Genomic DNA, 26,975 nt, shown 5'->3' with positions numbered 1-26,975 from the left:
CTAATTATACCTACACCCTCCAAATCAGACAGTTACATTTGTTCCATAGCAATGTCCCAGAAATGTGGACAGTTTTAAAACTCACTTATCACAGAATCAGACATGAAGTGAAAAAGAAGACACAGGTGAGGTTATAAATTCCAGCTTTCCAATAGAATGAGAGCTACTGCTGCTTGTACGTGCACACTCTCATAAAATCCTGTCTTGCAGTACATGCATGGAAACAAAGCAGAATCCATCATTATCAAACATTCCTCAGCAGCCCACGCTCTGACGTGCCAGCACATAATGCAAATATTTACAGCAGGAAGTCCTCAGGAATGATCAGTCAACACCAAATAGCAGCAGCTTATCAAGCAGTAATTCCTGCTGTGGGAAACCCAGCTGAGGCAGCACTTCCACACAAACACAACACAGAGAAGGTCTCTTTCAACAATCAGCTCCAATTTACACACGATCTGTGAGACAGAAACAGTGGCATGAAAGCTCCAGAGATCCAATCAGCTGAGGTTCTTTGCATCTAATACACAGTTAGTGAATGCTCCCAATTTAGTGAAGACATTTGTCCTGAGGCTAAAGCATTGATTCTCCACTTACTGCCTTTTAATTGTGATGTATCCAATTCATCTTTTTAGGCTATAAACTCTTAGGGAAAAAGGTTCTTCTTTCTTCTGCATGCTGTTCTCATGCCAGTTTTATTTTACTGGAGAAAAACCTTGTTCAGGTTAAATCATTTTTATATTAACAGGATAACACCTCCCTATTGCTAGAATTAATGGCTGTAACCCGTATTTCTTTCTGCAACAAAGTCTGATGTGAAGTTGAATCAGTGGTGACAATATTATGAATAAATGAAGAGTAGCAAATACAGGAACATTCCAGATGTTGTGAAAATGTTCTTTTCTACTGAGAAAACTGTTTGCTCATCCATACCATGGTCACATTTGTCCTTTAGTAGTATAAATTCCTGTGCACAAACAACACTGCTTTCCACTAGTCCAGAAAAAAAGGAGCCAACTAGGATATTCCATTGTTGTTTTTTTTTTTTTTTTTCCAGAATTGCAGGTGCTCTTTTTTACCGTCATTATCCCCAGGCCTACCTGATGTCCCAAATTCACATTTAAGCTTCTGCCATATATGAATTGGCCAAAATGCACAGCCCTTCATTCCCAGATATTCAAGCTTGATGATTCACAGGCAATAAAATGTGACAGGACTTTTCACCAACCAAAGAACTGCAGGGCATCCTAATCAGCAGGCAAGGCAGCTCTAACAACTGGGTTACAGCGTAAGGAGATAAACTCAAATGGAGCAGAACATTCATAAGACAAGAAATGTGAGATGCTACTCAGCCTGAAGCACCACTGGTGCTGTACAAAGACATCCAACTTACACAGCAGCTTTCTTTCCCCTTTGGAAGCGGGATTCCTTTCAACTGCCAGTTAAAGACAGTCTCAGCAGCGCGTGAACAAGAATAGCAACCGCTTGCAGCCCCCAGCATGACTACTTCCAGCTTCTTTTCCCTTTTCAATTGCAGCAAACTGCAGTCAGACAGACAATGGAGGGTTTTTTCAGTTGTTGTTTTAAGTTGTGGTGTTAGGATACTGCTGGTTATCAGTATTTTCAGACTCGTTGACAGGACACACACCAAGCAGCCAATATGCCAGCTGCTGCCCCTGATGCAGAAGCTGCCACGCACTTGGAGGCTTGGACAGAACCCACTCGGGTGGCTCTGGCATCAGCTGCAGATGAGCTAGCACAAGCAGTAAAAACACTGTCCTCAGAAGGTCACCTGTCCCCAAATGCTGCTTCTCAAAGGACACCTGCTCTGGATCTTTTCGCTAAGCTGTGCCAAACAAAAAGGTTTGCTTATGTCAAAAACACAAAGCCTCCTTCCCTCTGTCCCTCTACTGAAAGCCTAAGAGTCAGTGAACTTTTGACATGTCATTACAATGGCAAAACTCTTATTGGTTTCAAAAAACTTCAGTCTTGACACCCACAGTAGGATCCGTAATGAGATTATCTCCTTGTAAAGCTATTTTTTCTAATACACTGAGGTCCATCAGCCACTGCTGAAACTCCTGCTGGCTGCATTAGAGAGTAAATTTCTAAGCACAGACCACAGGATGGCTTCTGTGAGATGTGCAGGAAGCTGTCCCAGGATCTGAAGAAAGCTTCCTCTGAGCAGCAGAGGCCCTCTCTGCAGCGAGGCCACAGCAGTCAGAAGACCACAGCTTTTGTCAGCACTGTAAGAAATGCCATGCCCAGCACCCTGGGGCAGTGCTCTGAACCACTGGAGCAATGAAAACAACTGAGGAATTTGATACATCCCCTTCCATCAAGAAGGGCCCTGTGTGTCAAATCTCACTATGGTAAGAAGTGTCAGGGATCTCAGATGAGCTACAGGCATGGTGCTAGACTGTCACAGCCCTTGACTGATTGCACAAAATACTGAAATCACAGTCAAAGGTGAGTGTGTGCAATTCTAGAAATAATGTCTGTACTTTATAGTGCTGAGGCCCACAAGAACCAAGAAAAGAGTAGGGCTGGGCAAATCCCTTGTTATCCCTTTCCCCACCTGTGCAGTGGGAGTAACACCCCTTGCCAATGGTACTGGATGCTATAAAATATTCAAATACTTCAGTAATAAAGGTTGGACATGTACTGCAGAGAGACAGATGGAGAAAGACATCTGATGGTGTCATCTGGACTGGAATTTGGAGGATCACACTTAGCTGAAAGCCTTCACACAGGCAAGAGTCAGCCCAGTATTTTTCTCCAAACTCTGAAGGAATTTTCAAATCTATAGCACTTTTTCCTCCTCTTTGCACTCATACAGGAGGGTCCATCCTAGTTCATATTGCATAACCTTTGCTGCCATTACATTGCTTTTGTTGTCTTCCCTTAGTATTTGCCTTACAATAAACCAAATAAGTCATACAGCAAAACAAGGAAGAAGAAAACAGACAAAGATGCTGCACCTACAACACTGCTGGCCTTTCTGGTCTGCAAAAAACCCACACAGGCTATTTTGAAACCCAGAAAGGCAGGAAAAGAAGATTACAGAAAAAGAATGCTATTTCCAAGGACACTGGTTGTGTCCTTAAACAGAAAACCATTATCTGATACCACTTTTAATCATATTTTGGTTTTTAGTTGTGTACAGTATACTCAACTAAAGGTCATAATAGGCAGTCCTCATCTGATTTTTATGAAGACCATGAGTACTGCTTGAAGAGGATTTTCTTTTAAATGCAAATCCTGCCTTGGCAGAAAGTAAATGGCTGTTTTACATAAATATGCATGTAATATGTTTACTACATACATGTATTATTTATTTTGCATAAACACATATGTAATATGTTTATTTACATACATGTAATATTTATGTAAATATGTATGTAATATGTATACATAAATATGTATGTAAAAGTCTCAGCTAAAGAACTTAGAAAGATTTACCTATTTGCATATTACAAGGGCACAGGTCCTCAGACATTCTTCTACTAATTTCATACATACTGCTCATACTTAATAATGAAACAGTAACCCTTCCATACTAAACCTGAAAAATGTGTGCAGTTGCTCCAACTCAGGTCTAAGACATGGATGGGAATAATGTAAAAACAAATTATAATTTCTCAGCCTGATGGTATTTATTGCCTTGGTTGGCTGGCTTACCTTTCAGAGAAGACAGGGACTAAATCAACAAGAGACATTATCCCACCAAATTAGAACAATTGGGAAATCAGCAACAAGTCCTGAGGCTACAAGACGTAACTCACTACAGGCTAAAAAGAATTTTTCAGCATCCCTCACAATGAAGATATCCAAGGCCACATCCTAATGTTCTTCTGAAGACAGCTGAAGGAAATTCTCCAGGTTCTAAAACTGATGAATGGCTTCACCACGATCACGTCAGAAAGGCACAATGAGACGTGAATGCCTTTTAGTTCTAAAGGATGTGCCAGCAGTCCCTATCCAGCATCTAGTGTACAGCTATATTGTGCATCAAAAGAAGGCAAAGAAACCACCAAAAGTTTTTTCATGCTCAAGGGTGAAAAAATTAATCCTTTCCGGCTTTGGTGGAATCAGATACAGCCAACACACAGCATGGGAGACTTTCAGCCTTTCTAGAAATATTAAATTTGGACTGGGGGAAAAAAAACAAAAACCCACACCAAAAAAAGCAACAACAACAAAAGCAATGTAAACAAACACCACCAAAAAAAAAAGGCTAAAAAATTAAGCTTCAGTGATGCCCACTGAAACCTACATAAACCCACAAGTAAGGCAGTTCTTTCCTGTTCTTTTCTGAACCCATCTTCCAGATTAAACAATATCTGAAGTAGTCTTTTTCTTATGCTGGTTGGAATAGAACTCCTCGGCTCATGCAGGTCTCTGCCAAGCCTGGCAGGCAGTAAAACACTGTCAGCAGGGCCAGACAAGCTTTGGAGGTCATCAAGTCTCTTTGTGGGCTTCTAAAAGATGTTTCAGTCTCAGGGTGATAAAATTTCCCAATACCAGACAAGATATATAGCTTTTTAGAGCTATCTAAGCCACAGAGCTTTGCTAGGCTCTAGCAAATCAAAATTGCCCTCAGTGAAGCCTCAATCTGTCAAAAATGATGTTCGGTCCTTTGATAGATCAGGTCCTGAGTGCCCACTTCTTACCACTGATGGGGCATGTGACAGTGCGCTTGTTCCTGGAACTCAGAGGAACTGCTGTGAAAATCCTCATTTTGAAAAAAGCACTTTAGAAGGGGAAAGTCTTTTCCCTTTCTCGACACTTACTGTATTTACTGTCCAAGGATCCCAAATTCTCTAGGGATATCACCCAAATCTCACCACCCCCAGTAGAGAGAAGACAACTATACAGAACAGGATATAGCTAGGATGTGGGACTTGGCCCAAATCAGAGAGGTTATCAGTGACAGATTCAGAGCTGAATCTACATTCTCTTGGTATACAAACCTACATCTTCATGGAAAGACTACCCTTTTCTCTGTATCACAATACAATAAAGAGAAAATATTATGTTCAATTTTGATATAAAGACATATAAAGCAGGCTGAGAAAGCAACTGAACATACATGGAAAAAATAAAATGTCAGCATAACTTACAGGAGCTGCGTTGTTTTTCACTGTCACACTCGGAGTCGTGGCTCGTAGTGCTCCACTCACACCATGGTAATACTTGAAACAGATCTTTGTTTCAGCTAAAAAAAAACCCACAAGGGATATTTAGCATTAGAAAAACTGCCAGGGGTAATCTGCGTGATCAGCTGCAGCTCACAGGCATAAGGCTGGCAAGCAGTTAAATTGCAATTGGTTCATTCTGTCTGGATGGCAAAACAGGATACCTCCTGCCTCTGATCTTCACCTTTGCCAGGGTGAAATTTAGAATTTGGTTCATGGATTTAAAACAGTTAAAATCCAAAGCTCTTCTGAGCAGAAGTTACCACAGACAGACCTTAGAGCACCTGTTCAGCATCCATTTGGAAGAAAAAAGTAGAGACATATAAATCTTCCTTGTTCAGACATACCAAGCACTAATGTGCAGAAATTGAGAAACTTCCTTAGGACAGGATTGCATAGCTGCTCATTGTCAGATTTCAGTGTGCCAATTTGCTCTGGCCTTGGTCAGGGCATGGACATGGCTCTCCACAGATTAACTGCTCTGCCAGTTACTACATTAAAGCATTTTCAGGAATAGCAGAGTACTGCCAGACCCTGCCTTAGTGTATTTCCACTGACTTCTAAAGATTTAAATTAGGCAAGGAACACAGGAAAGCTCATGATTTTGGGCACTCATAGTGCTGCTTTTCGCCACATGCATCGACATTCAAATAAATAATACTGAGGGAAACTCATCTCACTAACTGTATTGAGGCACAGAAGTGAAAACACCTTCTTGTTAATCAGCCCCTTACAACCCACTTTCTTGTCTGCTGCAAGAAGGAAAGACAGCTCCAGCCAGCTTCTGTGTTGGTCTGTGACTACGAACAGATGCGAAGTGCTGCTATTTGCCTACCTGCCTGGAACTGGTGACTTGCTGGAGCTCATCCTGGCATGCCTGCTGGCATGCAAGAATTTTCTTCCACAGTAAACTAGATGTGAACTGGCCTGGAATGTGCCTAAGTGCTGCAATTATGCAGTGTTACATATGTAACAGGTATGTTTGTGGGATCTGAAAAATGCCTGTTTAAATAAAAGCAGCTTTCACATCTTCTAGTTTTAATTGGATAATGACATAGAAATGTTCATCTGTTCCAAGATTTTCCTTAAGACCTTGCTTTGCAACTGCTGCTGTAGCTCAGAGAAAACACCAGCCTTTTCCAGCAGAGCCACAAAAACGCTCACTGTAACTACAGTGCCTACGTATGAAAACAATAAAAAAATGCCATTTACCTGTTTTAACATACAAATTGCACTGCCATTTTAATACCAGTAACAAAATTACTCAAATCACTGCAGCTGTAACAAAAAATGTTAAAAGCTGAGACTATGACCACAGATTATGGTGCTGTGATCTGCTGTTCGTAGATCGAAGAAACAACTGTGTAGCACTTCAGGTGTGTTGTAGTTTAAGGCCCGGCGATGCCGAAGATTTCGGGATGTAACGGAAAGTTAGCAAAAACCCCTCTCTGTTAGGATAGTAAAACCTTCTGTAATTAGCCAATAGCACTTAAGTGTGACGTGAGCAGATGGGAGTATGACCCTAGGTTATAAAAGGTCAAATTCTCCTGCAATAAACGGCATTTTCGCCATCCATCACATTGATGCAGTGGGATATGGACTGAGCAGCTGGGAATAGCTGCCATGCTGGCTCCAGCCAGGGTACCAGCCTTGCTTGAACCCCAACATAGGTGGAAGCAAAACCTGAGACATGAAAAGTGGTAGAGACCCTCAAAACCACAGACCTGAATTGCTTACCCTGATACCTACACAGAAACATAAGTAGAAAGAGAAATCCTGGTATTTTTTGAAAGACCAAATAATTTTAGAAGTGTAAAGACTTCCCAACTTTCACATGTCACTTGGGAAATGAAAAGCAAAGAGGTGAGGTTCCCAAGTAGTTCAAGCACTACTCGATTTCTTTCAGGTGGCTTCCCAGTCCCCTAAACCTGAGGGGTGCTGCAGGAATGTGCAGCCCATCGATGAGAAGCACAGTGCCAGCGCACTAAATCTGTGACCATATTTTCCATCCCCACAGCCTGTTCTTCACGAGACAACCAGGTGCACGTTTCTGCTCATACAGTGAAAATACAACCTCTCCCACTATATTCACAATGTGTACATGTGTCCCATTTACTTCACAGCATTCCATAAGAATTGGAACAGAATACAGAGTCCTTCAGCACCTCCACGAGGGGTTGTGGGGCCCATCCTGGGGTTGAATTCATAACTATACCCTCAAATGAAATTGTGCAGCTTCAAGAGATTTACTTGAGGTGTCAGTGCAGCTGAGCAAGTTGACCCTGTTGTTGCACCTGGGAGCAGCAGTTGTTTCCTTTCGGCAGCAAAAAAAGCTGGATGAGCCTGTGGGACAGAAAAACTGCAAGTCCAGATTGTATTTTCACGTTGTAATTTTCTCTACAGGACTTTTAACAGCTCAGCAGCTAACTCATTTACTCACTGAGTGGACAGCAAAAGCTGAGGATATCACAATAGCTAAAACATGCAGTTCTCACCAATTATTCAACCTTAATTTTCTTCTCCCCTGGAGATTTTTAGCTACAGTTTGCATTGAATATTGAGAGCTAGAATAAAGAGAATCCTTAAAAAAAATAAATTAACTTTTGTAGTTAATAAAATATAACTTCAGGTGTTAGCTTGTATGACAAGCTAACAGGCCCCACAGCAGGATATCTTGTCGCAGGTTGACAAGTAGGAAATCAGTTACCATGTACATCAGGAAAATTTTAAAATAATCCATTCAATTAAACTGAAAGTATGAGAGAGAATGGAAGGAGAGAATATGTCCATATGTAGTTAATCTGGATATCAGTACCACTTTCAAGGACAAAGGATAACTTAGATGACTGAATATGTATTTGGAAAGAACCATGTGGTTATTACAGGTTCCTCTCAGTTTCACATTACTATTTCTAATTTAATTTGCAACCAAACTGCCCACATAAAACTTCAAACTGCAAGAAAGCAACCAGAGAGATGCAAGTGTCACACCCAATCCAAAACAGTGGCACAGCTGGAGCCATTCATCCAGCAGTGGTAAAGGTGATGATTAATGAACATCAAAGGTTTCATTCACCACTCTAACTATTACAGATGCACAAAAAATACGCCCCAATAGAAGGCCCTCAAGGCACAGTAAAACAAGATTATCAGAACCAGGCAACAGGAGCGGAGATTCTGTTTTCCTCCTTGCACCAAGCACCTGTGTGGGTCACACAAATTACAAGGAAGGGGGTGGAACTGAGATGTACTACATCCCTGGACACCACAGAGACCACTCTCTATTCAGAGGAAAGCACTGAGAAGTTTGACTTTTGCCAAAGAAACTCTGCCATGGGGCTTCATCCCTCTACATCCCTACAAAGAAAAAAAAGTTAATTTCACAAAAATGATTTCACTATCAAAGCCCTGAGTTATTTCAGTTACCAAATCAGTTTTGCAAATTAACTGGACTGCACTATACTGCCTCTGCAACCATCCAGCCCCTGGAAACCCTTGATTCCTTATGAAGCTGAAGAGGAGACAAAATTTAGTAGGGTCTGCTAATGAATTGCAGCCGGAGGTATTGAGAGTTGAAAGTCTCCAAGAGGCCTCCTTGTTCCCACCCTCCAGTCACATTTCTGTCAGTGTTATCTGTCCTGTTGGTTTATTTGAAATCCTTTCCCTTTAAAATATTTCCATTCCTACTCATCTCCTCATTCCTTCAGAGTTTTCAAAACTGCCTTAAATGTCTTCTCAACAGTTCACTTGATCTTATAATTAATTCTCTATTCCTTGCTTACTAAGGTCAATCTGATCTCAGAGGCTTAGTTTTCACTTAAAGGTGGATTTCTTTTTCAAATATAAAAAAAGAGCTCTGCCAAGATTATGCAGCTTCTCTTGTTGAGATAAAAAAACCCTGGAACACCCTAATGAGTGTTTCAAGGAAGACAATATTCTTTGGGGGAGGCAGGAAACGTCAGCTGGTGTTTGCTAGGAGTGTGAGATGCACCTGGGGCACTTCAACAAGCTTGCTGTGATTTACTCCCATGACACTTTTTGTTTCAGCTAAATAGCAGAGGTGACTAGACATTAGGTAGACATTTCTCACTGCTGTAAAAACCTCTCAGGAAAGTAATGCCGGTCTTAAAAACTGAGTCATTTTTGATCAATTCAATCTATTACTAAAAGAGCTGTTGTTCCTCTTTTGGGCAAACATTGTGCATAAAAAATGAAAGGTGTCAAAACCAGTAATGAAAAGGTAGCTGTCTCTGGTAAGTAGTTGGGAACCAAGTGAACCAAAGCAGACAGCAAAGCAATTAAGTTATGAGTCATAAAGTTTTCCCTAGAGAGGAGGCAGAAGTGGAATAAACAAATATATGATGGTGTGCTACAATCAAATCACTGTGGGACCATCCTGAATTAAAGTAGCCCCGGTGATCTCTAGAAGTGAAGTCTATGAGTCAGTGGAGGGGGAGAACTGTTTGAATACAATGGGAAACTGGGAGAAGCATATGAAAAAAACAGGACAAGGAATTACAATGAGAAGCCAAAACAGAGAGAGATTAAAGGCAGTTTATATGCAGAACTAAGTGACTAAGCAATGTCCTTGAGGGGAGGAGAGGATTGAGATTATAACAAAATCACTGCACAGAATGGGACAGGGGAGAAAGCAGAGAGACTACAACTATGTAAACAAGACTAAAGAGACTAAAAGAGAGGAAAGCAGGGAAAAGGAAACAAAGCAAGGAAAGGCAGTCAGGGAAAGAGTAAGAAAGTCAAAGCTGAAGAAGAGTCACTGAGGCCTCCTGGCATCATGGACCAGCACAATGTATAAATTGTATCAGCAGCAACCTGTGAAACCTGGTGTGCACTTCATGTCCACCTCTCATGAATGACCTCCCTTCTCTACCTGCTGCTGCCTTCAGTGCCCATCTCCTCTTTATGAATATCACTGGAAGTGTAGAGAGCAGGTAAATAGTGCAACACAAAGAGGTGAAACCCAGCATTCCTGCATCAGCATGGGCCTTTCCCTAAGCATCAATAGTTTTTAGATAAATTTAGGTAGTTTCTCACAATATTGTACCTGCCCTGTCAACAAAGAATTAATACTCGTAACAAAGACAAAAGGTAAAGTTATTACTGGCAGATCTAATTTGTACTTATGGTGTTGATACATGGTACTTTTATTTCCATCATGTTGGCCTGCTGCTGCTCCATGCAAACAATTACTCTTATTTCTGGTGCTCTATCAGAAAAACTGTCTGTTCCAGGCATTGGCTGTCTCCAACATGCAGTGGTGACACTACAGCCATCAAGTTGGTTTGCTACTCAGCTGCCTATGGACCATGTATTTCCTTAAGCTCTAGACTGCACCTGTTTCACAGTATTTGTTTAGTATCACAACCACCTATGGCTTTCCAAAACCACCTCAGTTTTTAGACAACTAACAGTTTAGTAACCAAACAAGGTGTAAACAGATGTGTATCTTTAACCCTCATTGAGAATTTCTTCCAATTTTCTGATGACTTTTTCCTTCCTCTGTATTCAATGTGCACAAACACTTAACAGGCTTCTTAGGAGAAACTGCAAGACTTGAGATTTTATAGTCTCACCTTTTAGATAACTATAACGTTTCCCAGCAAGAAAGAAAGAATTATCTGGAGCCAGAATTAAGGCTGACCGGTACATACCAGCAATTTGAGGCACAAACATTTGCAAGGAAACTCTAAGCTCAAAAACAAGCAGAACACTCAGAAAATTTCTAATCAATTTTTAGCTTAAGCCAAAAATCCACACTTGTCAAGATTCAGAAATGCACAATTAGAACATTCAAATAACTTCAATTCTGCACCAATAACGTATTTCAGCATTTGCAGTTGTAACTGATATTTGAAGAACAGATAAGATGATTTTGTATTTTCTTTTATCTTCAGAAGCTGTTGCGCACTGTTCCTTCCCACGGGTTGCACACTGAGGGCTGGAGTTATCTCCTTTATAACAGGAGAGCTGATTATTATCATTTATTGTATCATCAATTCTTTGTTCCATTGATCTGCAGATACTCTCCCCTATTGACTTTCACTTTTATTTCCTTTTCTTGATAATTTGATTAAGCAGCTACCTGCCATGACAAGAGTAGTAGGGGAAATTACTACACTAATAACAAATGTGTAGTCACAAATCTTCATATTCAGTGGTCCAACGTCCCCTGTCCTAACTTCACCTATTTGAGCCCTCAGTGTTGCAAGCTCCATACTGTACTGATTTGAGTCTAGCTTTGTACAATCCACCTCTATAACTATGCTGTTCATAGGAAGTGATTTGCTTACCCATGGCTGTGCTGGGAAGATTTGCAGGTGTGGACTCCTGAGCCGGAGACAAAATCACACCATGTTTGCCTTATGAAAAATAAAGGCATCTAGGAGTTTCTACAGCAGGACAGATACAAGAAAGTGGCTCTGTAAAATGGTGTTCAGGGAAAACATACTAATTTTAAGATCTAATTTCAATAGGCTGCTGCTTATGTGCTGCCCTCATAAAAACTGTCCTATTGGCAAGACTCATTACTATAGAATGCTAGCAGCTGGAATGGATGTGTGCTTGTACATTTCAGCACTTTTATGTATTTCTCCATACAGGCAGTACATCCAGCATTGCTGATTATGAAAGTTGTTTGACATTTTTCATTATAAACCTTGTTTGCAGATGCTTCTACATTTTCAAATACACATACATTTGGAATAAAATTCTGTGTGCTGGATGTCCGCCTCATGTCTTCAGACAGACACAGGAAGAAAATTTCATCCAGAAATTTGTAGCTGAGGATAAGGAAAAACCATGGTGTTTTCACCCATGAAAAATTTCTGAAGACCTTTTTTTTTTAACCCCCAAGTTAATATGTGCTTAATATAGTGACTTCTATTCCATATCTCCTCATGTTCCTGTAAAAGTGCATTAAAATTCATCTAACTTATAAGCCTCTCTAAAAAATTCAGTTTGATATGCTTATTTGAGATATCTTTGATTTTACCATCTAAATGCCCAGGAAATCCTAGCTGTGCTGAGCATGTTCCAAACTGGCAGTAAAACAAGTTTTTTCTGCAATACTGCAATACAGATCTAAGTTTCCCCTGGCTGTGCAACATCTGGAAACAGGAGGACTGCATCTTTGGGTATCTCCCCAGTATCCAAGCAGCATGAAGGAGGAGAATATGAATCCATTCCCAATTTGACCCCTTTTGAAGGAAGAGACAGAGGTGGCTGGGGGTATTACAAGTATAAGGTGGGAAACGGGAGCGAGGATGAAACCAGGTTAAATGGTGAAGAAAAAAACACTGTGCTTTATGGTACTCATAGGTCTGGGTAGACAAGGATCTGAGGGGAGCAGGCAGCAGAGCACTGCTTCAGTCTTGCTAGAACAAATGAGCTGCCTTCACAGTGGGAACACAGTGCATGTACAGGGGCTCTTGTATTCAAGCTCCCAATTAAGCAACTACAGGGACACAGCAATGGGATCTAAGGTCAGTCTGCTCGCTAAAATTCTCTCCAGACAGGCAGGAGTTGGAATGCATTAAAATCTGCAGCTGTCCAGCATCCTTCATGATAGTCCAGTACATCATGGATAAGGACTGTACCACCAAGTGCCCAGTAAATCTGGCATTTAGATTGACAACTGGAGTTGAGGCAGGTAGACTGAGGCAGAGTAGATCAAGTCAAAGCTTCCATAGATAGCCATAACAGGAAAGGTCAGTGGAAGGATGCCAGTGCCCACACAGTAGCTAAAGATGCTAAATGTCTATAATAAAAAGTTGTCTTAGCCCTATTGTAGCTGGGAAGAGAACCTGCAGTTTTTGTCGGCGCAGATTCTGCAACTGTTACCCCAATTCTTAACTTTTATTGTGTAATGAGGGTAGCGAACTTGAAATTTTGTTTGCTCCAATATTTCATAATCTTGAAAATAATAATTTCCTCCTAAAACTATCTTCAGAGAGAGTGGGGGAGGGGGCTGGGGGCAGAAAAAGACAAGGACACAGCCTTACCATTGCTGGCAGTGAGTCATCTCTCATGCCATTTAAACCAAAAGAAGTATTTATTTCATATGGAAAAGGACAGCAGGATTCAGCCCAGAACAGGCAAGAATTTAATCTATTTACTTACAGTTAACCCAACAGTGATATCCATCTGTGCTGCCTTTATGGACTGTTGTAAAGAAAGGACTGATAGGCACCAGTTTGGGTGAATGAGAGCTGGTAATGGGAGGGTTGTAACAATTTACCTGTCTTTCATCAGGAGAAAGAAAGGCTGTTTGAGAGATACATTTTAGTTATTGCAAACAGCAAGTTACAAGGGTTGAACTGAGACTTTAATGAAATTCCAGAGCCTACAGGCATCTGAAGTTTTTATGTAAATCAGCTTAAGGATAACTTTTTCATCATAAGCATTAGCAAGCAAGCAATTTACTTGAGAAAAAACTTGCGATCATCAAAGTACTTTAGCTGTGTGATTGTTGAGTCCATAATAACTGAATAACATGCCTAAAGTTTGCTCTCTGGTCCTTAGCACTCGCACACGTTGCATGAAAATCAACACTGCAGGCAAAACCTAACACATGGCTCATCTTATTTGAGAGAGATGATCTAAAATTACTTCTGAAATGCAACAATTACAACAGACTAAGTTTTTAAACAACACTTGTTTCAAAATGGCTCATCATCTTGGTTACAATGGATTCAACAGCTCTTTATCAAAATTTAATAGTTAACAAAAAATCTCTATGCCTTCAGTACTCTGGAAGTGAGCACTTTCTGCCTCTCATGCAGAAAGCCATCTATTTCACTGTAGTAGTGGCCCCTTAGCTACATTAGTCACAGACATATTCAGGAAAATAATCTGAACTGGAAATACAGTGTCAAACTGTGTTTTAATTTACACCAATATATATTAAATCACAAGATAAACAGACAGAAAATGAGTTTACACTGGCACCCCAAGCTTCATTCTGAGTGTCATCAGAGGCACTGTGAAGGTGACTCAGAGATGACAACAGTATAAACTCTGTACAGTAATGCACAGCTCCACCAAAGAGGGGGGATGGGCAGAGCTGGGGACCTCTCCCCTCTCTTCACTTGGATGTACAGCCAATGGGGTGTCCCAGATGAAGCAAGCTCTTATCAGTGGCCCCTATTGCAATATAGCCTTTAGGCTTTCAGGTATTATGTCTGCCTTAACTGCCTCATAAAGCAGATGCCTCTGAACCATCATCTCTCTGCTTTTACCAGGGCAACTGTAGCTTAAAGTCTTAATTAAATACATATGATTGGATTATGCCTTCAGGCACAGCCTTAAGCAAGAGATAATGCATGAACTTCAGAAGCGAAGTGCCTCAAATAAGGCCCTCTCCATCACAGCATGTTTTCATTCTCCTTGATCTCAAAACACGAGTGTACCTTTGGATTTATAGAAGCAGAAAATTACATCGGCTTTATGATCAACAATTAGTATTTAGGAGGGCATAAACCATAACTTTACCCAGTGCTTGCTTTGTGATGGCAGAGGACAACATGAAAAGGGATACCTTGCAACTCCAAACCTGGCCAATTAGGAGGAAATCAGGGATGATACATGTTTTCATTTACATTAGTAGCATCTGCTATGGCACTTGTTGAGCTGATCTGAAATCGCAGTCTGAGAAACATAACTGAATTTCACCCCAGAAACAGAACATTCCCTTGAGTCAGTCTTTGTTTTTTCCCCCAAGAAAGTTACCTTTGAAGACCAGTGCCAAAACAAACCATCCTGGTGTTCACCATTCCCCCAGCTCCTCTTAACATGTTACCTCCTTTCTGGTTACTCTGCCAACTCTGCCAGCCAGAAGCTCTATCTCTTCACATTTCTCAAATCTCCTCAGTCCCTATAAGAATGCCTTAGAACAACAGTTTATGTTTTTTGCAGCCAGACCATGCAGTATTAAAACTCAGCGATCTTGCTGATTGGGAGCTATTACAGTCAGTCAAGCATGTGCCAAGCAGTACACAAAAAGAGTCTGGCAATCAACTCCTTGAGAAACAAGATTTGACTGTTACCCAGAAAAAATCCTTTGCAGTTGATGTAAAAGAGAATGCAAGACCTTAGCACCACTACCTGCAATAATAAGGGCTGTTTTTCTATTTTAATACTCTTATCATAATTCAATATGCACACAGTCCTTCTCTCTACTCATATCTAAATTAATTTTAGCCTAATATTTCCATGAAAATGAAGCAAAAAATGGTCAATTTAAGATGGTGGAATGAAAATTCAAAATGCTTACAGAAGCAGTTTTCTAATGCTTGAATGGTTTCAGTTACCCACTACACTAAGCACGTTATTCTTGCTGCTACTACTTCTAATCATCAAATTACAGAACTAATTTTGAGTGACTAAGGGAATTATTCATCATACAGCAAAGACTGTTCATTGCTGTCATAGTGCAAACACACTAATACAAGCGAAAGAAATCATCAAAATGCTCCTTTTGATTGAAATAAGTGCTCACAGAGAAGAATAAGAAGAGAGATAGTGAAACTCTCTTAGACAGCCAGTAATCGTTTATGTGTACCAAGAAGGACATGATGGCACGTATGACAATTCAGACTCTTCCCTATCTGGACTCTAACTCAGAGCAGAACTACCTAAGGACAGTTTTGGAAGAGAATAATTTTTAAAATATGGAAGACCAAAATGAAGGCCTGTAGTTCAGGCTGTGGCATTTAAGTCAAGGAAATGTACAAGAAAGCAACACAAGGGGAGGCACAGACATCTTCCTTCATCTTGGAATTATCTGGTCTTATTTGCAAGGCATGTAATAGGTCTACTTAGTGTGAGATGAAAAAGAGGACAGCTGCACCTGAGTTTTGGCACTGTAACTCTACCAAAGGCAGAAGACAGTCACAGCATGAGAACAGTGCAGTGGAGCTCGACATCTTTGGCACACCAGTTCCTGGTTTCACCATCTTAAAAATATTTTATTCCTTTCCACATTTTTTTCCTTCTTTACAGAAAGGAAACGAACAGCAACAAACAATATTCTACTTTAAATTCTTCTTACTGTATTAAATACAGGGTGAGATTAACAGCCCTGCACTGTAATTGCCCACTGACCAAGATTTCCCAAAGTTCAGTTGTTCTGAAAAACATTGTGCTTTGAGGTTTTTTTCTTAGTACACCAAAGACTTACCTGTGTAGGTCTTGTAAGCATTAATTAAACAGAAGAAAAGAGACTTCTGTATCTTCACAACACAGAGTTGTTCTCCTGTTTACAAAGCTGAACCATTTATAATTAATTGAGTTCACCCACTCAGAACCCTGAGCCTTGAATAAAAGATTTGTGCCAGCTGAGGTATGGGTATTTTCCGTCTATTCTCCTTTTAGCCTTAAAAATGCTTTGCTTTACAACAACAGGGCCTATCTTCCTTCCATTTGCAGAAAAAACATTGGTAGAGAAAGCATGGTCACATCCTTTGGTTCTCACAGAGCCTTGTGAGCCATGACACTGGCTGGTGAAAACAAGTCATTGTGATGCTTTTGCAAAAGCTGTGCTGCATCTAGGAATGATGGATAAAAACCTGGCCTTATTTCTTTAAAATAGTGCCACCAGAGGTCCTCTCCCATGTACCACTGCTTGAGAGGGCTCATGTGTGGATGCTCACCCATTCAGAAAACTCCTTTTCACAAGGGCTTTTTGATTAGGTGCCACTACTACGGTGCCTGCTGTTAATTTTCTTGGGAACTTATAAGACAAAACACAAATGATCAAGAAGGAAAAGATCAAAAGGCTGCTAGGAAAGAGGTATTATACCTATTATTACTTCACAATTTAGAGCTTCCTCTGCAATCTCCTATTTCAACATCAATTTTTTTTTTTTCTTTTCTAGGATACCAACACCTGTTCACCATTTATTTACAAACTAATACTTAGGGAAGAAAATTGTTGTAGTCACAAAATGAAACATGATGTTTTAAAGTCCAGCAATTCCAAAAGTATCTCACTTGATACTGGTAAAAAGAAGGGGCTACAAATGGTTTACAGTAGGTTGAAGGGCAAGATAAAATACTGTGACTGTAAAAAGACCAGTGAATCTAATGCTGAGCACACTGGATGAGTACATTCGATTACAAGTCCAATAAAAATAGGGAACTGTAGGGGACAAGTTACTATGAAATAGATGCTGCATTTATGCAGGTCAAAAAATTACTATCTTCTAACATTTGCTGGAGTAAAAAGGAATGGAAATTTCAACAAATAAGGGGACAAAGAATCCTAAGTATCACAAGATACACAGACAAGATACTGCATACTAGGAAGGTTTAGTCTCTGGCAAAATATATCAAGATGTACATTGGGAGACTGCAAAAAAAATGGTTTCCAAATCATTGTTAGTTCCTACTGATCACAAGGCCCTACACAAATGGCAGCCTGTCTGTCCTCTGAAGGTGTGTGCCTGGTGGCTGCTGCACTCCCTCTGACTCTGCACTTCACTTCTTTGCTAGTCTTTCCATAAGCCAGTTTTCATAACAACATGGCAGTTCTACAGGTACAGGAGAATAGTATTCTCTGCTACAAAGCAGTGCTCATGGCCACATTCGGTGGGGGCCCTAGCAAGTATATTATTAACACCTATTAGCAGCTCAATGACAGATAAATTCCCAACAGGGATATGATGCAGGTGGTCAGTCTGCCTCTCTGGAGGTGAGGCTCTACGTACACACTTCTCTACTGATCTTACCGGATTGCACTGGATTAAGCGGGTCATCACAGGATTAACTCTACTTATTACTTAAGCTTTAATCAGCCAGGTCACAATAAAATTGAAAATTACATTCCCAGTTTCTTTTAAAGTATTTGTTTGTTCGAATCTACCTTAAACTTATTTTCCCTTAAGTCACCAACAGGTCTGTTGTTTAAAATCTCCTGGGCTGTAACCCTGTCGCTCCTGGTGTTACAAATCCCACTGTGAGATCAAGGCATTTGGACTGCATTAGGCACCTCGCCCAGTAATGACAAAGGAAAAAGGATGGAACAGAAAGTGAGACTGAAAGTTACTGGTCTAACTGGCTGGCTGTAGGTGCTTATAGCCAACATACAGAGGGAAAAAACTACTATGGAAGGAGACCAAATGGTCATGGACATCTCATGCAACAACAGTAACAGATGTACTGCTACACAAGCTTGGTCTGCTCTCTCTACCTAATGTACTGCAGTTGTAGTAACCAAAGAGCTCCTTTACACCTTCTGGTGGGGTTTCACCACCATCAGGGGAAGTGCAGCTGTAACTGTCTCTTGAAACCCATCTCATTTGTAGAGATGTTCAAAAAAACAGCCAGGCCACATCCTATCCATGATTCTGTAGTTTGTCTGTTTTAAAACACAACTCACAATGCCACGAAGGTCATACAAAGTACTTGCAGGTAACATGTTTCAGTTCACTCACCAGGTCAAAACAGAATCCACAAAAAATGTATTGTAAATGCATGTATTTTTCTTACTAATTATCACCAGCAAACATGTCTTTTTTTAGCAGTATTGACAGCAGAAAAAGAAAAGGTATTAAGCAGAGCCAAGAATGAAGTTTTGAGACCACAGGATAGGAACAAACTGTCCTTCTGGTTTGAGTTTTTAATTTTTAAAAGGAGACATAAGAGTTCCAGGATGGGTTTGCAATAGATTGCCCTGTAGGTTTGTTTTTTTTCCCCTGATACCTCTGGGAATTTCGAGTCTGAAAACCAAACATTTAAACTCTCACTTGCTGTGAACTGACATCAGCTCATATAAACTAATGGGTCCATCCTAGTTCAGGCACACAAAATACTCAGCCTCTTTGTTTCCAATTAGAAATTCTTTACGAGCATACTTTTATTCCAAATCTGAAGTCTCAAGCAGGCTCTGAAGCTGAACAAATTTACCTCCAAGCAAAAGACCAGCATAAAGTATAAATTTTACCACGTCAATTTGGTCTGACAAAGGAAGCATATATATGTGCATATACATTGTCCATCTGTATAGTGCTGCAGTTCCAGCTGCTGAGTGCCCTCCTAAGATTCCAAAAGAGGCAGAGGTATTTTCAGTATTGTTGTTTCACAGTTTTGATGGTTCATTTTTCAACCTCTCTGCTGGCTTGGAGAATATACCTACCATAAATTGACAGTCATGACCTAAGAGAAGGCTGGCAGATGCTACTTTGAGTCAGCTGCCAGCATGCAGGAGTATTTATGTCAGTCTTGACAAGACGTGGCTTCTAAAATTAAAGTGTTTTGAAGGACTAAGTAACTTTTAGTTCACTGCTTGACAAAAACTGCTTACAAATTTTTATCCCTTTAAATATTTCCCAGCATCTAGACTGCATCCCTCTTCCTCACTAGCTGTCAAAAGTCTGATTCATCTTGTTAAAGCCAACAGTAAAACTCCCACTCAGTGGGATCTCAGTGGACAGAGACCACACCTACATCTTCTCATTTTCCTTCCAAAAGAAACAGACATCTCAGCTGTAATCTGTTCCTTGCACATCCACATGTCAGTCAGTCAGTCCTGCTGCCCTTCTCAAAAGTATTTCTAAAGCTCCTGCAATCTTTCTGCTTGAAAATATCCAGGTAAGATCTGCTAAATACACTATCAACTGGATTTATATTCCACAGCACATATCATGCATAGGACAGCTAAAATAATAATTTCTGCATGTCACAGAAGTATTGTTTGGCATTTCACTGCATCTCAAATGCAACAAATTTATGAAATTTAGAAAAAGAAACAGATCTGCTAAAGCAAAACTGAATTCTATTTTCCAAACTGAATAAAATGTAGATGGGCTAGTTCAAAGGCAGAAACTTTTATCTTTGTACATATTATATATATATAAAAGGCTTTCACTGAGTCATTCTCTAACAGAAGAAAGCACAATATGAGATTTTAAATTTGTTGTAGAAGCTCAGCTTACTTCATAGAGAAGACAATTACAGAGGTGCCTGCTAGCAGTGCTACTGTTAAGGCTGTGTCAGGGGGTTCATTATTAACCCAGTTTTCATGGTTTCACACCTCAGTTAGAAGACACCCATGTGCTGGCCTTAAACTACCATAACAATTCACCCCAGTAGCAATTTATTTAGCTACTTTTTCTTCTTGTAAAAATGCAAAGAGAAAAAGGGAACTATATTAATTTTTCATGCTTTCCTATAAATATATACTGGGGTAAGAGTTAATAATTTAAATGGCAAATTCTGACACTTCTGGCTGAAATCCTTATCCTCTTTAAATTAACAGCTAGTTCTCTTGCAGCAGGACAGGATTTCAGCCTCTGAATTCTGGAGAAGTTTAAATCCTGATGTCTACTGAGCTGCTCAGCAAGACCAAGTGCCTGCTCTGTTTACTCTGTGTCTTTCTTAAGCCTGTTCTAGTTGCAATATAATGTGAATTATCTCAAATCCCACTGAAATACATGGGTGTACATTATTACATTTGTGCATTGTCACAGTTTTCACTGTTCTGAGCACTGCTAAGTGTTCCTGATACAACTAGAGATGGGATCTTTTGAAAGAGATGTTCTAGGTAACATCTGGAAGCCCCTTCTGGAAGGCTGCTCATACCTGCTGAAAGACACACATTGCACAAACCAACACCTGGTTTAATCCCTGTGCCTTCCCCAGACACAGTCACCACCTGACAGTGTTGTATGACGTGCACAGGACAGCTCACTAGGGACAAAAGAGCTTTGCTCTGCTACTGAGTGAGTACAAGGGGAACTTAACAAACAGTATGGACAGTCTTGTCAGCATTTTTAAAAAAGGACCATCTTTTGCAACACAGTTGAAAACTGGCATGAGTTTCCAGGGCGAGGCTTTCAACTAAGATTTTAGTTTGATTTGACTCTGCCTGTGAACCCTCTACATTTCTGAGGCAGAAATCATGTGAAATTTTGTTGATCTGCTCAATTGCCTCCTACTCTTTGGTAAAGGAAATCAACATATTTGCAGCTGAGATGCCTCATGGCTAAGTTTCATTTTCTTTACCTCAAACATTGAAGAAAAATTTGAATGGAAAAGCAGCACGAACCCACATAAAAATTCAGCTGATTCAGCCCCAAATGTTTGCCTACTAACATCCCAGGACCTTTAGGAACAGTACACAGAAATGATCATCCCAGTAGCAATTTATTTGCTAGTACAAGCAAGTACTACCAGGCTTGGAGTAAGCAATCCAGTCATTAAAACTGATTACAAATCAGCCACTCCAAAAATGGTGTGGTGGTGAGAAATGACCTCTGACTGAGTGCCAACACAGACAACTAACAGAGGTAACACCATCTTAAGCATCACAGCTGACTCTGCTATGGCTGTCCCTGAACTGAGCCCCTAAAATCCAACTTATCACTATATACCTTTTCTTTTACATTTTCACCTTAATACAAAACAGGTATATGGTGATTTCTCCAAAATATAAGGAGGAGAGAGGGAAAATAAGAAAATCAAGGATAAAATAAAAGTATCAAAATGTATTACTCATTTTTGTGATGTGCCATGCATAAGACTTCATGCTGCTCACAGAGGGAAAAGAAAATGGTGTCTATATTAGCCATGAAGATTTAGGATTCCTCACAGGAAGCTAATAAAGCTTACTGTAATATCCTGTAAACAGGAAAACATTTGAAAGGCCGAATCCAGATGCATTCTAATTACAAACACCACTTATATGTAAATCAAGAAATCCTAGCAAGTGGAGGGAAGGAAAGAGTTTTGTCTCTCCCCATGACCATAAGATATCACAGTGACAAACCAAAGAGAGAAAATATTTTTCTTAGTGTTCTCTAAGTGAGCATGGTTGGCTTATTTCACCTCAGGCGAACACCTTTATCATAAATAAATGTTAGTTAATACACCTCAGGAGCCAGAGAATTTCTTTTTGTAAAATAAAATCTTACTAATGCATTTGTATTCTATTTTAAATATATGATTTTGCCTCTTGATCTTGTCTAGCAATCAAGCAGGAAGACTAATTCACTGTAGGCATATCACTTTTGGCAAATCTGCTGTCCAAGTGTTGCCTGGCAATCTGCGGAGATTATTCACATGCCAGGTTTTCCAGGTATCTCTGGAGCAAGCCAGGGTCACCAGATTATGAAGTGATATTTTACCTTCAGGAAGTATTGCTCAGCAGCTTGCATAAACAGCAAGTCAGTAGGAAGACAATCAAGACTGAAATCTCTACAAGCCCATGATAGACCTTGAAGTGTTCCAAATGTAGGTTTACTTTAATGGGGTAGAAAAGAGAAGTAGAACTGCATTCACACACCTATAATAACTGTGTTAGACAATGGAAGTGTTAAGAAACCTTTCTGTTTGTAGATTGATTTTTTTCAGCCAGAGACAGGAGAGAGAGATGTCCAAGAGATGTGGGCTGCACCAAAAGCTGCTTCCCCTCCCAGAATCTGCCTGCTGAGTGGGACCCTCAGAAGCTTAGAGCTCTTGCCTAGGAGCTTCCTGTGAAAACTGTCTTGCATTCATCTACATCAAAAACACTGCACGTTTATTCTGAGTCCTTTTTCACCCTTGTGTGTGAACTCTCTAGTTTGCTGGTTTTGTACTTCAGCCATCCAGATGTCTGTGTCTGAGGGAACTATTTACAAATTCCAACAACCACATTCACAGCTCAAGTTCTGATATACATATATCATCTTATTTCTAACCCCAGCTACACCTCATGTTGGGAACATTGCAGCAATGTAGTTTACAATCAAAATCAGTATTTCTTACAGTGTAAATTATTTTCTCCTGAAAATATGCCCTTTTTTGTTTTTTTTTTAAATATATCCTCTTTGGGTCTCCCAATAAAAGGAAATCATTGTTGAACTTGTAAAGTATCCCGTACATGAAAAAGAAATGGGTCAGGAAAAAAAGCAAAACTGAGAAGCATAGAGAAAGATCATATTTGAAAATTAAATACAACTTTGTATTTTGAGATTTGGGAACCCAGGCACATTTACATCAGACAGGCAGGATCTAGAGCAACCTGCTCTGACCAGACAACCCAAGATCATTGAACAATGGTATGAACATCTTTCTTACAGTGTGAAGGGGCCACTAACAGGAAGTGAGATTACCACTACATGTAGCCTAATCATGGAAAGCTGCCTTAAAATGGCCCCAGAGTGAGAAGCAAATAGATCTGTAGCTCTTAACTCTCAGGAGTGAGTCTAGAGCTACAAGTGAGCTATGACAGCTCACCCCAGGTGAGTAAACAAGTCACTTCCCCACATCTCTGCTTCCTGCCACTTCAGAAGTGACCAAGTACCTGCCAGGCACACAAGCTCTGCTGCCAGGGAAAAGGAAGGGTTTAGAATAAACACTGCTGTCTACTCTTAGAAGTCTCACTGTAGCTGTGAGTGTTTTTGGTAAAAGAGACTTGGAAAAACATCCACAAGCAGGACAACATTTAATGAGAGAATGCATAATGAAATTAACATAGATAATTTAATGAAAGGGGAAAGACAGAAAGAAACATCCTTATGGAAATTTAATTAAGTAAACAATTACAGCAAATCTATCTATTTTGAGGTTGGTAGTGATTTTCTGTTTTGCTTTGTTTTTAATTGTAAAAAGCTATTAGCACTGAGATATGGGAGGAAATTATACCTGCTACTGATTGGATAAAGTGAACATCTGAAGTATTGAAAGGGTTAGAGTTTGAAAATATAAAACACTATTTGTCTGAGGCCCTCAGAATCCTGTTACCAATATCAAAGACCTTGCAGATATGTTTCTGCTATGCAGAAGGTTTGAACCCTGCAAGGAGACCATAATTCATCCCTGCTGAATTCAGCCCTTCCATTATCAGAGAAAGTCTGTTCTGGGTATAGATGATGTTCTTGACATCTGGCACTCCCTATAGCAGGAAACCTTGGACCAGGAGTAAGGTAACAACAGGTCTAGATTTACTGGCTAGGTAACGAGAAAAAACAAGTGTCAAAAGGTTTCCTGCATCACAGGTGCACTATTTCAGAAGCAGGAGGAGTTACTATAGCACTACACCACAGATATAATTCTGCCTGAAGTATAGTTTTGTCTGACTATTAAAACTATTCAAACGCTGTTGTATGAGTTGAATAAATATTGCAATAACTACCAGAAGGCATAAGAAACGAAGTGGCTGCCTGAAATCAAGCAAAAAGATAGCAGGGTTACAAACAAGTTTCTGAATTAGGTAAAGGGATTTATCTCCCTTTACACTGAGATTTTTCTGTGTCCCTCTGGACATCTAAGAAGAGCGCTTGAGATGCTTCACTACTGCAGAGAGATATATAAGAGCTTTTCTAAAAGCAAACTCTCTGCCTCTATAAACTGAGAAAAAATTACCTTTAATACTTATGCTTTCAGTTCTGTTTTGATCCATTACTTTCATGGTATTCTTTAACAGGATTACCAAAAAAATCCCACAACTGTAAAATTCTCCAGAATTAGAAATGGTAAATTATCAACACAGATCTACTGAGTGTGGTACTTTTATATTATGATTTATTTATTAAGAAAACTGAAACAAAGCTCAGTACCTTGACAGTCTCTTGGAATAAATATGACCTTTTGATGCCTGTGCTGATACCTTTCTAATTCCAGCTGCTTAACAATTCCATTGCATTCGTGTTCTGGTTTTCCACAAAAATAAAACCACATGGGCCAAAGACTGCACCAGGCAATATGTATGTGGTGGTCTACAAAGGGTTCTGGAGTTGATGGCACATGGGCTGCATGCAAGCAAGCAATTCTTACAGAATTCAGTGGCATCTCACTTGGCTTGCTGCAACTTCAGAAACATACCCAACGAAATATCCAAAGGGAGAGAATAGGGTGCAGTGGAGCAAAGAGAGATCCGTCTTCCGGTGCAATTCTGCCAAATCCCTAGACAGCATTATCTGAAAAAACTTTCCAGAAGCATTTAACAATGGCAAAGACTAACTGATTTGTGAGTTGGCGGTGACACTGTAATCTTTTACTGTCAATAGTAGAAAGATTATCAATGACAAAATAACACTATCTAGGTTATAGTGATCCATTTTAATAAATCATGTGACTATAGCACCCTTTGTGCAGAATACTGCACATGCAAAGTTCAAAGCAGCAAAACAATAGGAATCACATTTATCAAACACTAGGTTAGATGGGAAAAAGATGGCTACTAGCTGCACTACTGAGCTTCAGGAACCTCTCTTCATTTCCTCAAGTGCCTGATAGGCTCAATGGTATACTGAGTGATAGCAAAGGTGAAACACAAAACACATTACATATGCAGGAGTTCTGAATTTAAAGCAAATACAGTGTGGCTGACGATATTGCTGGAAGACCAAAATGAACACATATGTGAACCCATAATTTCAAAATTTGGCACCTACAGTTAGATTTCTCCAGAATTGAACTAAAACTTCAGTTAAATGTTACTGCATCTTCTTTACCACTTCATTGGGAATTAATTGATGTCCAGCCTCTGAAGCATTAATACAATGTCTGTCCTTGTTCAAGTGGCTGGGAAGAGTCCATGCAAGCTGTGGTCTCTGTGACACAGAGCTAGGGCTTAGTGAAGAAAGACTTGCTCTGACATCCATGCCAAAAATCAGGCATTATTTCTTATTCAAAGCTTTCTGAAACTCCTGTCACCAACCTATCAAAACTCTCACTTCAATCCTAGCTTTGTGCAAGTGAAGCCCTTGTAATTTCTTTAAGCACTGCCATGAAAAGCATGGGGGGGGTAGTGTGGGGATCAGCAAGGTGCCCCAGCATGGTGTCACCAAGCATAGATGCTACAACACAGACATCTCCTTCCCTGTGTGTGAATGAAAACACAAACAGCTGTCATCTCCACACTACAAACAAAATAGCACCAAGTGTCAAAATAAGTTGTGGAAAGACCCAGAAAAACCCAATTTGCAGAGAAATCTCTTGGTTAACCTACCACAGTGAAACCATGCCAGAAGCTGAGAAATGTTGTCTAATGTCTTGTGTGGATTGATCCACGTTTCCACTTATGATAGGCTGCTGCCTACAATCTGGGCACAGACTTTCTAAGAGAGCTAGCAAGAAATGTAAGAAAGGCAAAGATTAAAGGGCTGATCAAAGGATCCCAAGTGGAGGGTTCTTAAGGAATCTCAACATCTGTTTTCAGACTGTGCTCGTCTTCCCAACAGTAAGCTTGGTTTGAGTATTAAACTATATCAGTTTAATATAAATAATTTTATAATATAAAACAATATAGTTTATATTGATATAAACTGTATCAGGCTGAGGGAAAGTACATGGAATTTAAAAACTGTGTGTAGGGTGGAAGACAACCAAATAGCACCAATAAGACTAATACATGTGCAAGGAGATTAAGAGCCGTAAAACAATGGCATGTTCTCCTTGGAGTACAGGCAAGCAAGAGTTACACCTTTTGGGGCACATGTCTCCCTTATTGCTCCATAGCTGTTTTCTTCCCTGACACCATTAACCCTTTTGTTTCTAAATAATCTTCACACTGTTGAAGATGCTTCTATATTGCTCTAGTTTTTACTGTCTGTGGACTCATGAAGGTTAAAGTCAATGCAGCATGACCGTAGGTCATGATAAAAGTTATATCAGGATGGACTTCAACAGCCTTATCTGTATTTTCTGTTCTCATGTATTCTTTCATGAAGTGAAAAGTATATGATTTGATTGTGGTAACAAAAATGGAGACAGGAAATTATTTTAGTGGGCTGGACTTGTCAATCTGTCCATAAAAATGAAGTATTTGTAAATATTCTA

At 39.9% G+C, this 26,975-nt stretch overlaps 1 protein-coding gene across 5 annotated transcripts in view; it reads right to left on the bottom strand.

Moving 5' to 3' along the window:
• HECW1 (HECT, C2 and WW domain containing E3 ubiquitin protein ligase 1) overlaps positions 1-26,975 on the bottom strand; it is a 250,224-nt gene that overhangs the window by 116,656 nt on the left and 106,593 nt on the right. For all 5 annotated transcript variants that reach the window (XM_005533197.3, XM_088060634.1, XM_088060639.1 and 2 more), the window contains one exon: positions 5,124-5,218. In XM_005533197.3, the coding sequence (XP_005533254.2) occupies positions 5,124-5,218 (95 nt within the window). The remainder of the gene's footprint in view (positions 1-5,123; positions 5,219-26,975) is intronic.

This window comes from Pseudopodoces humilis, chromosome 1 (genome assembly GCF_049639895.1).
Source record: "Pseudopodoces humilis isolate 2021_Gansu_Grassland_sample_001 chromosome 1, ASM4963989v1, whole genome shotgun sequence".
Classification (NCBI taxonomy): Eukaryota; Metazoa; Chordata; class Aves; order Passeriformes; family Paridae; genus Pseudopodoces; species Pseudopodoces humilis.
Note: the sequence above shows the minus strand (reverse complement) of the source record. Positions and strands in the feature narration are given on the sequence as shown.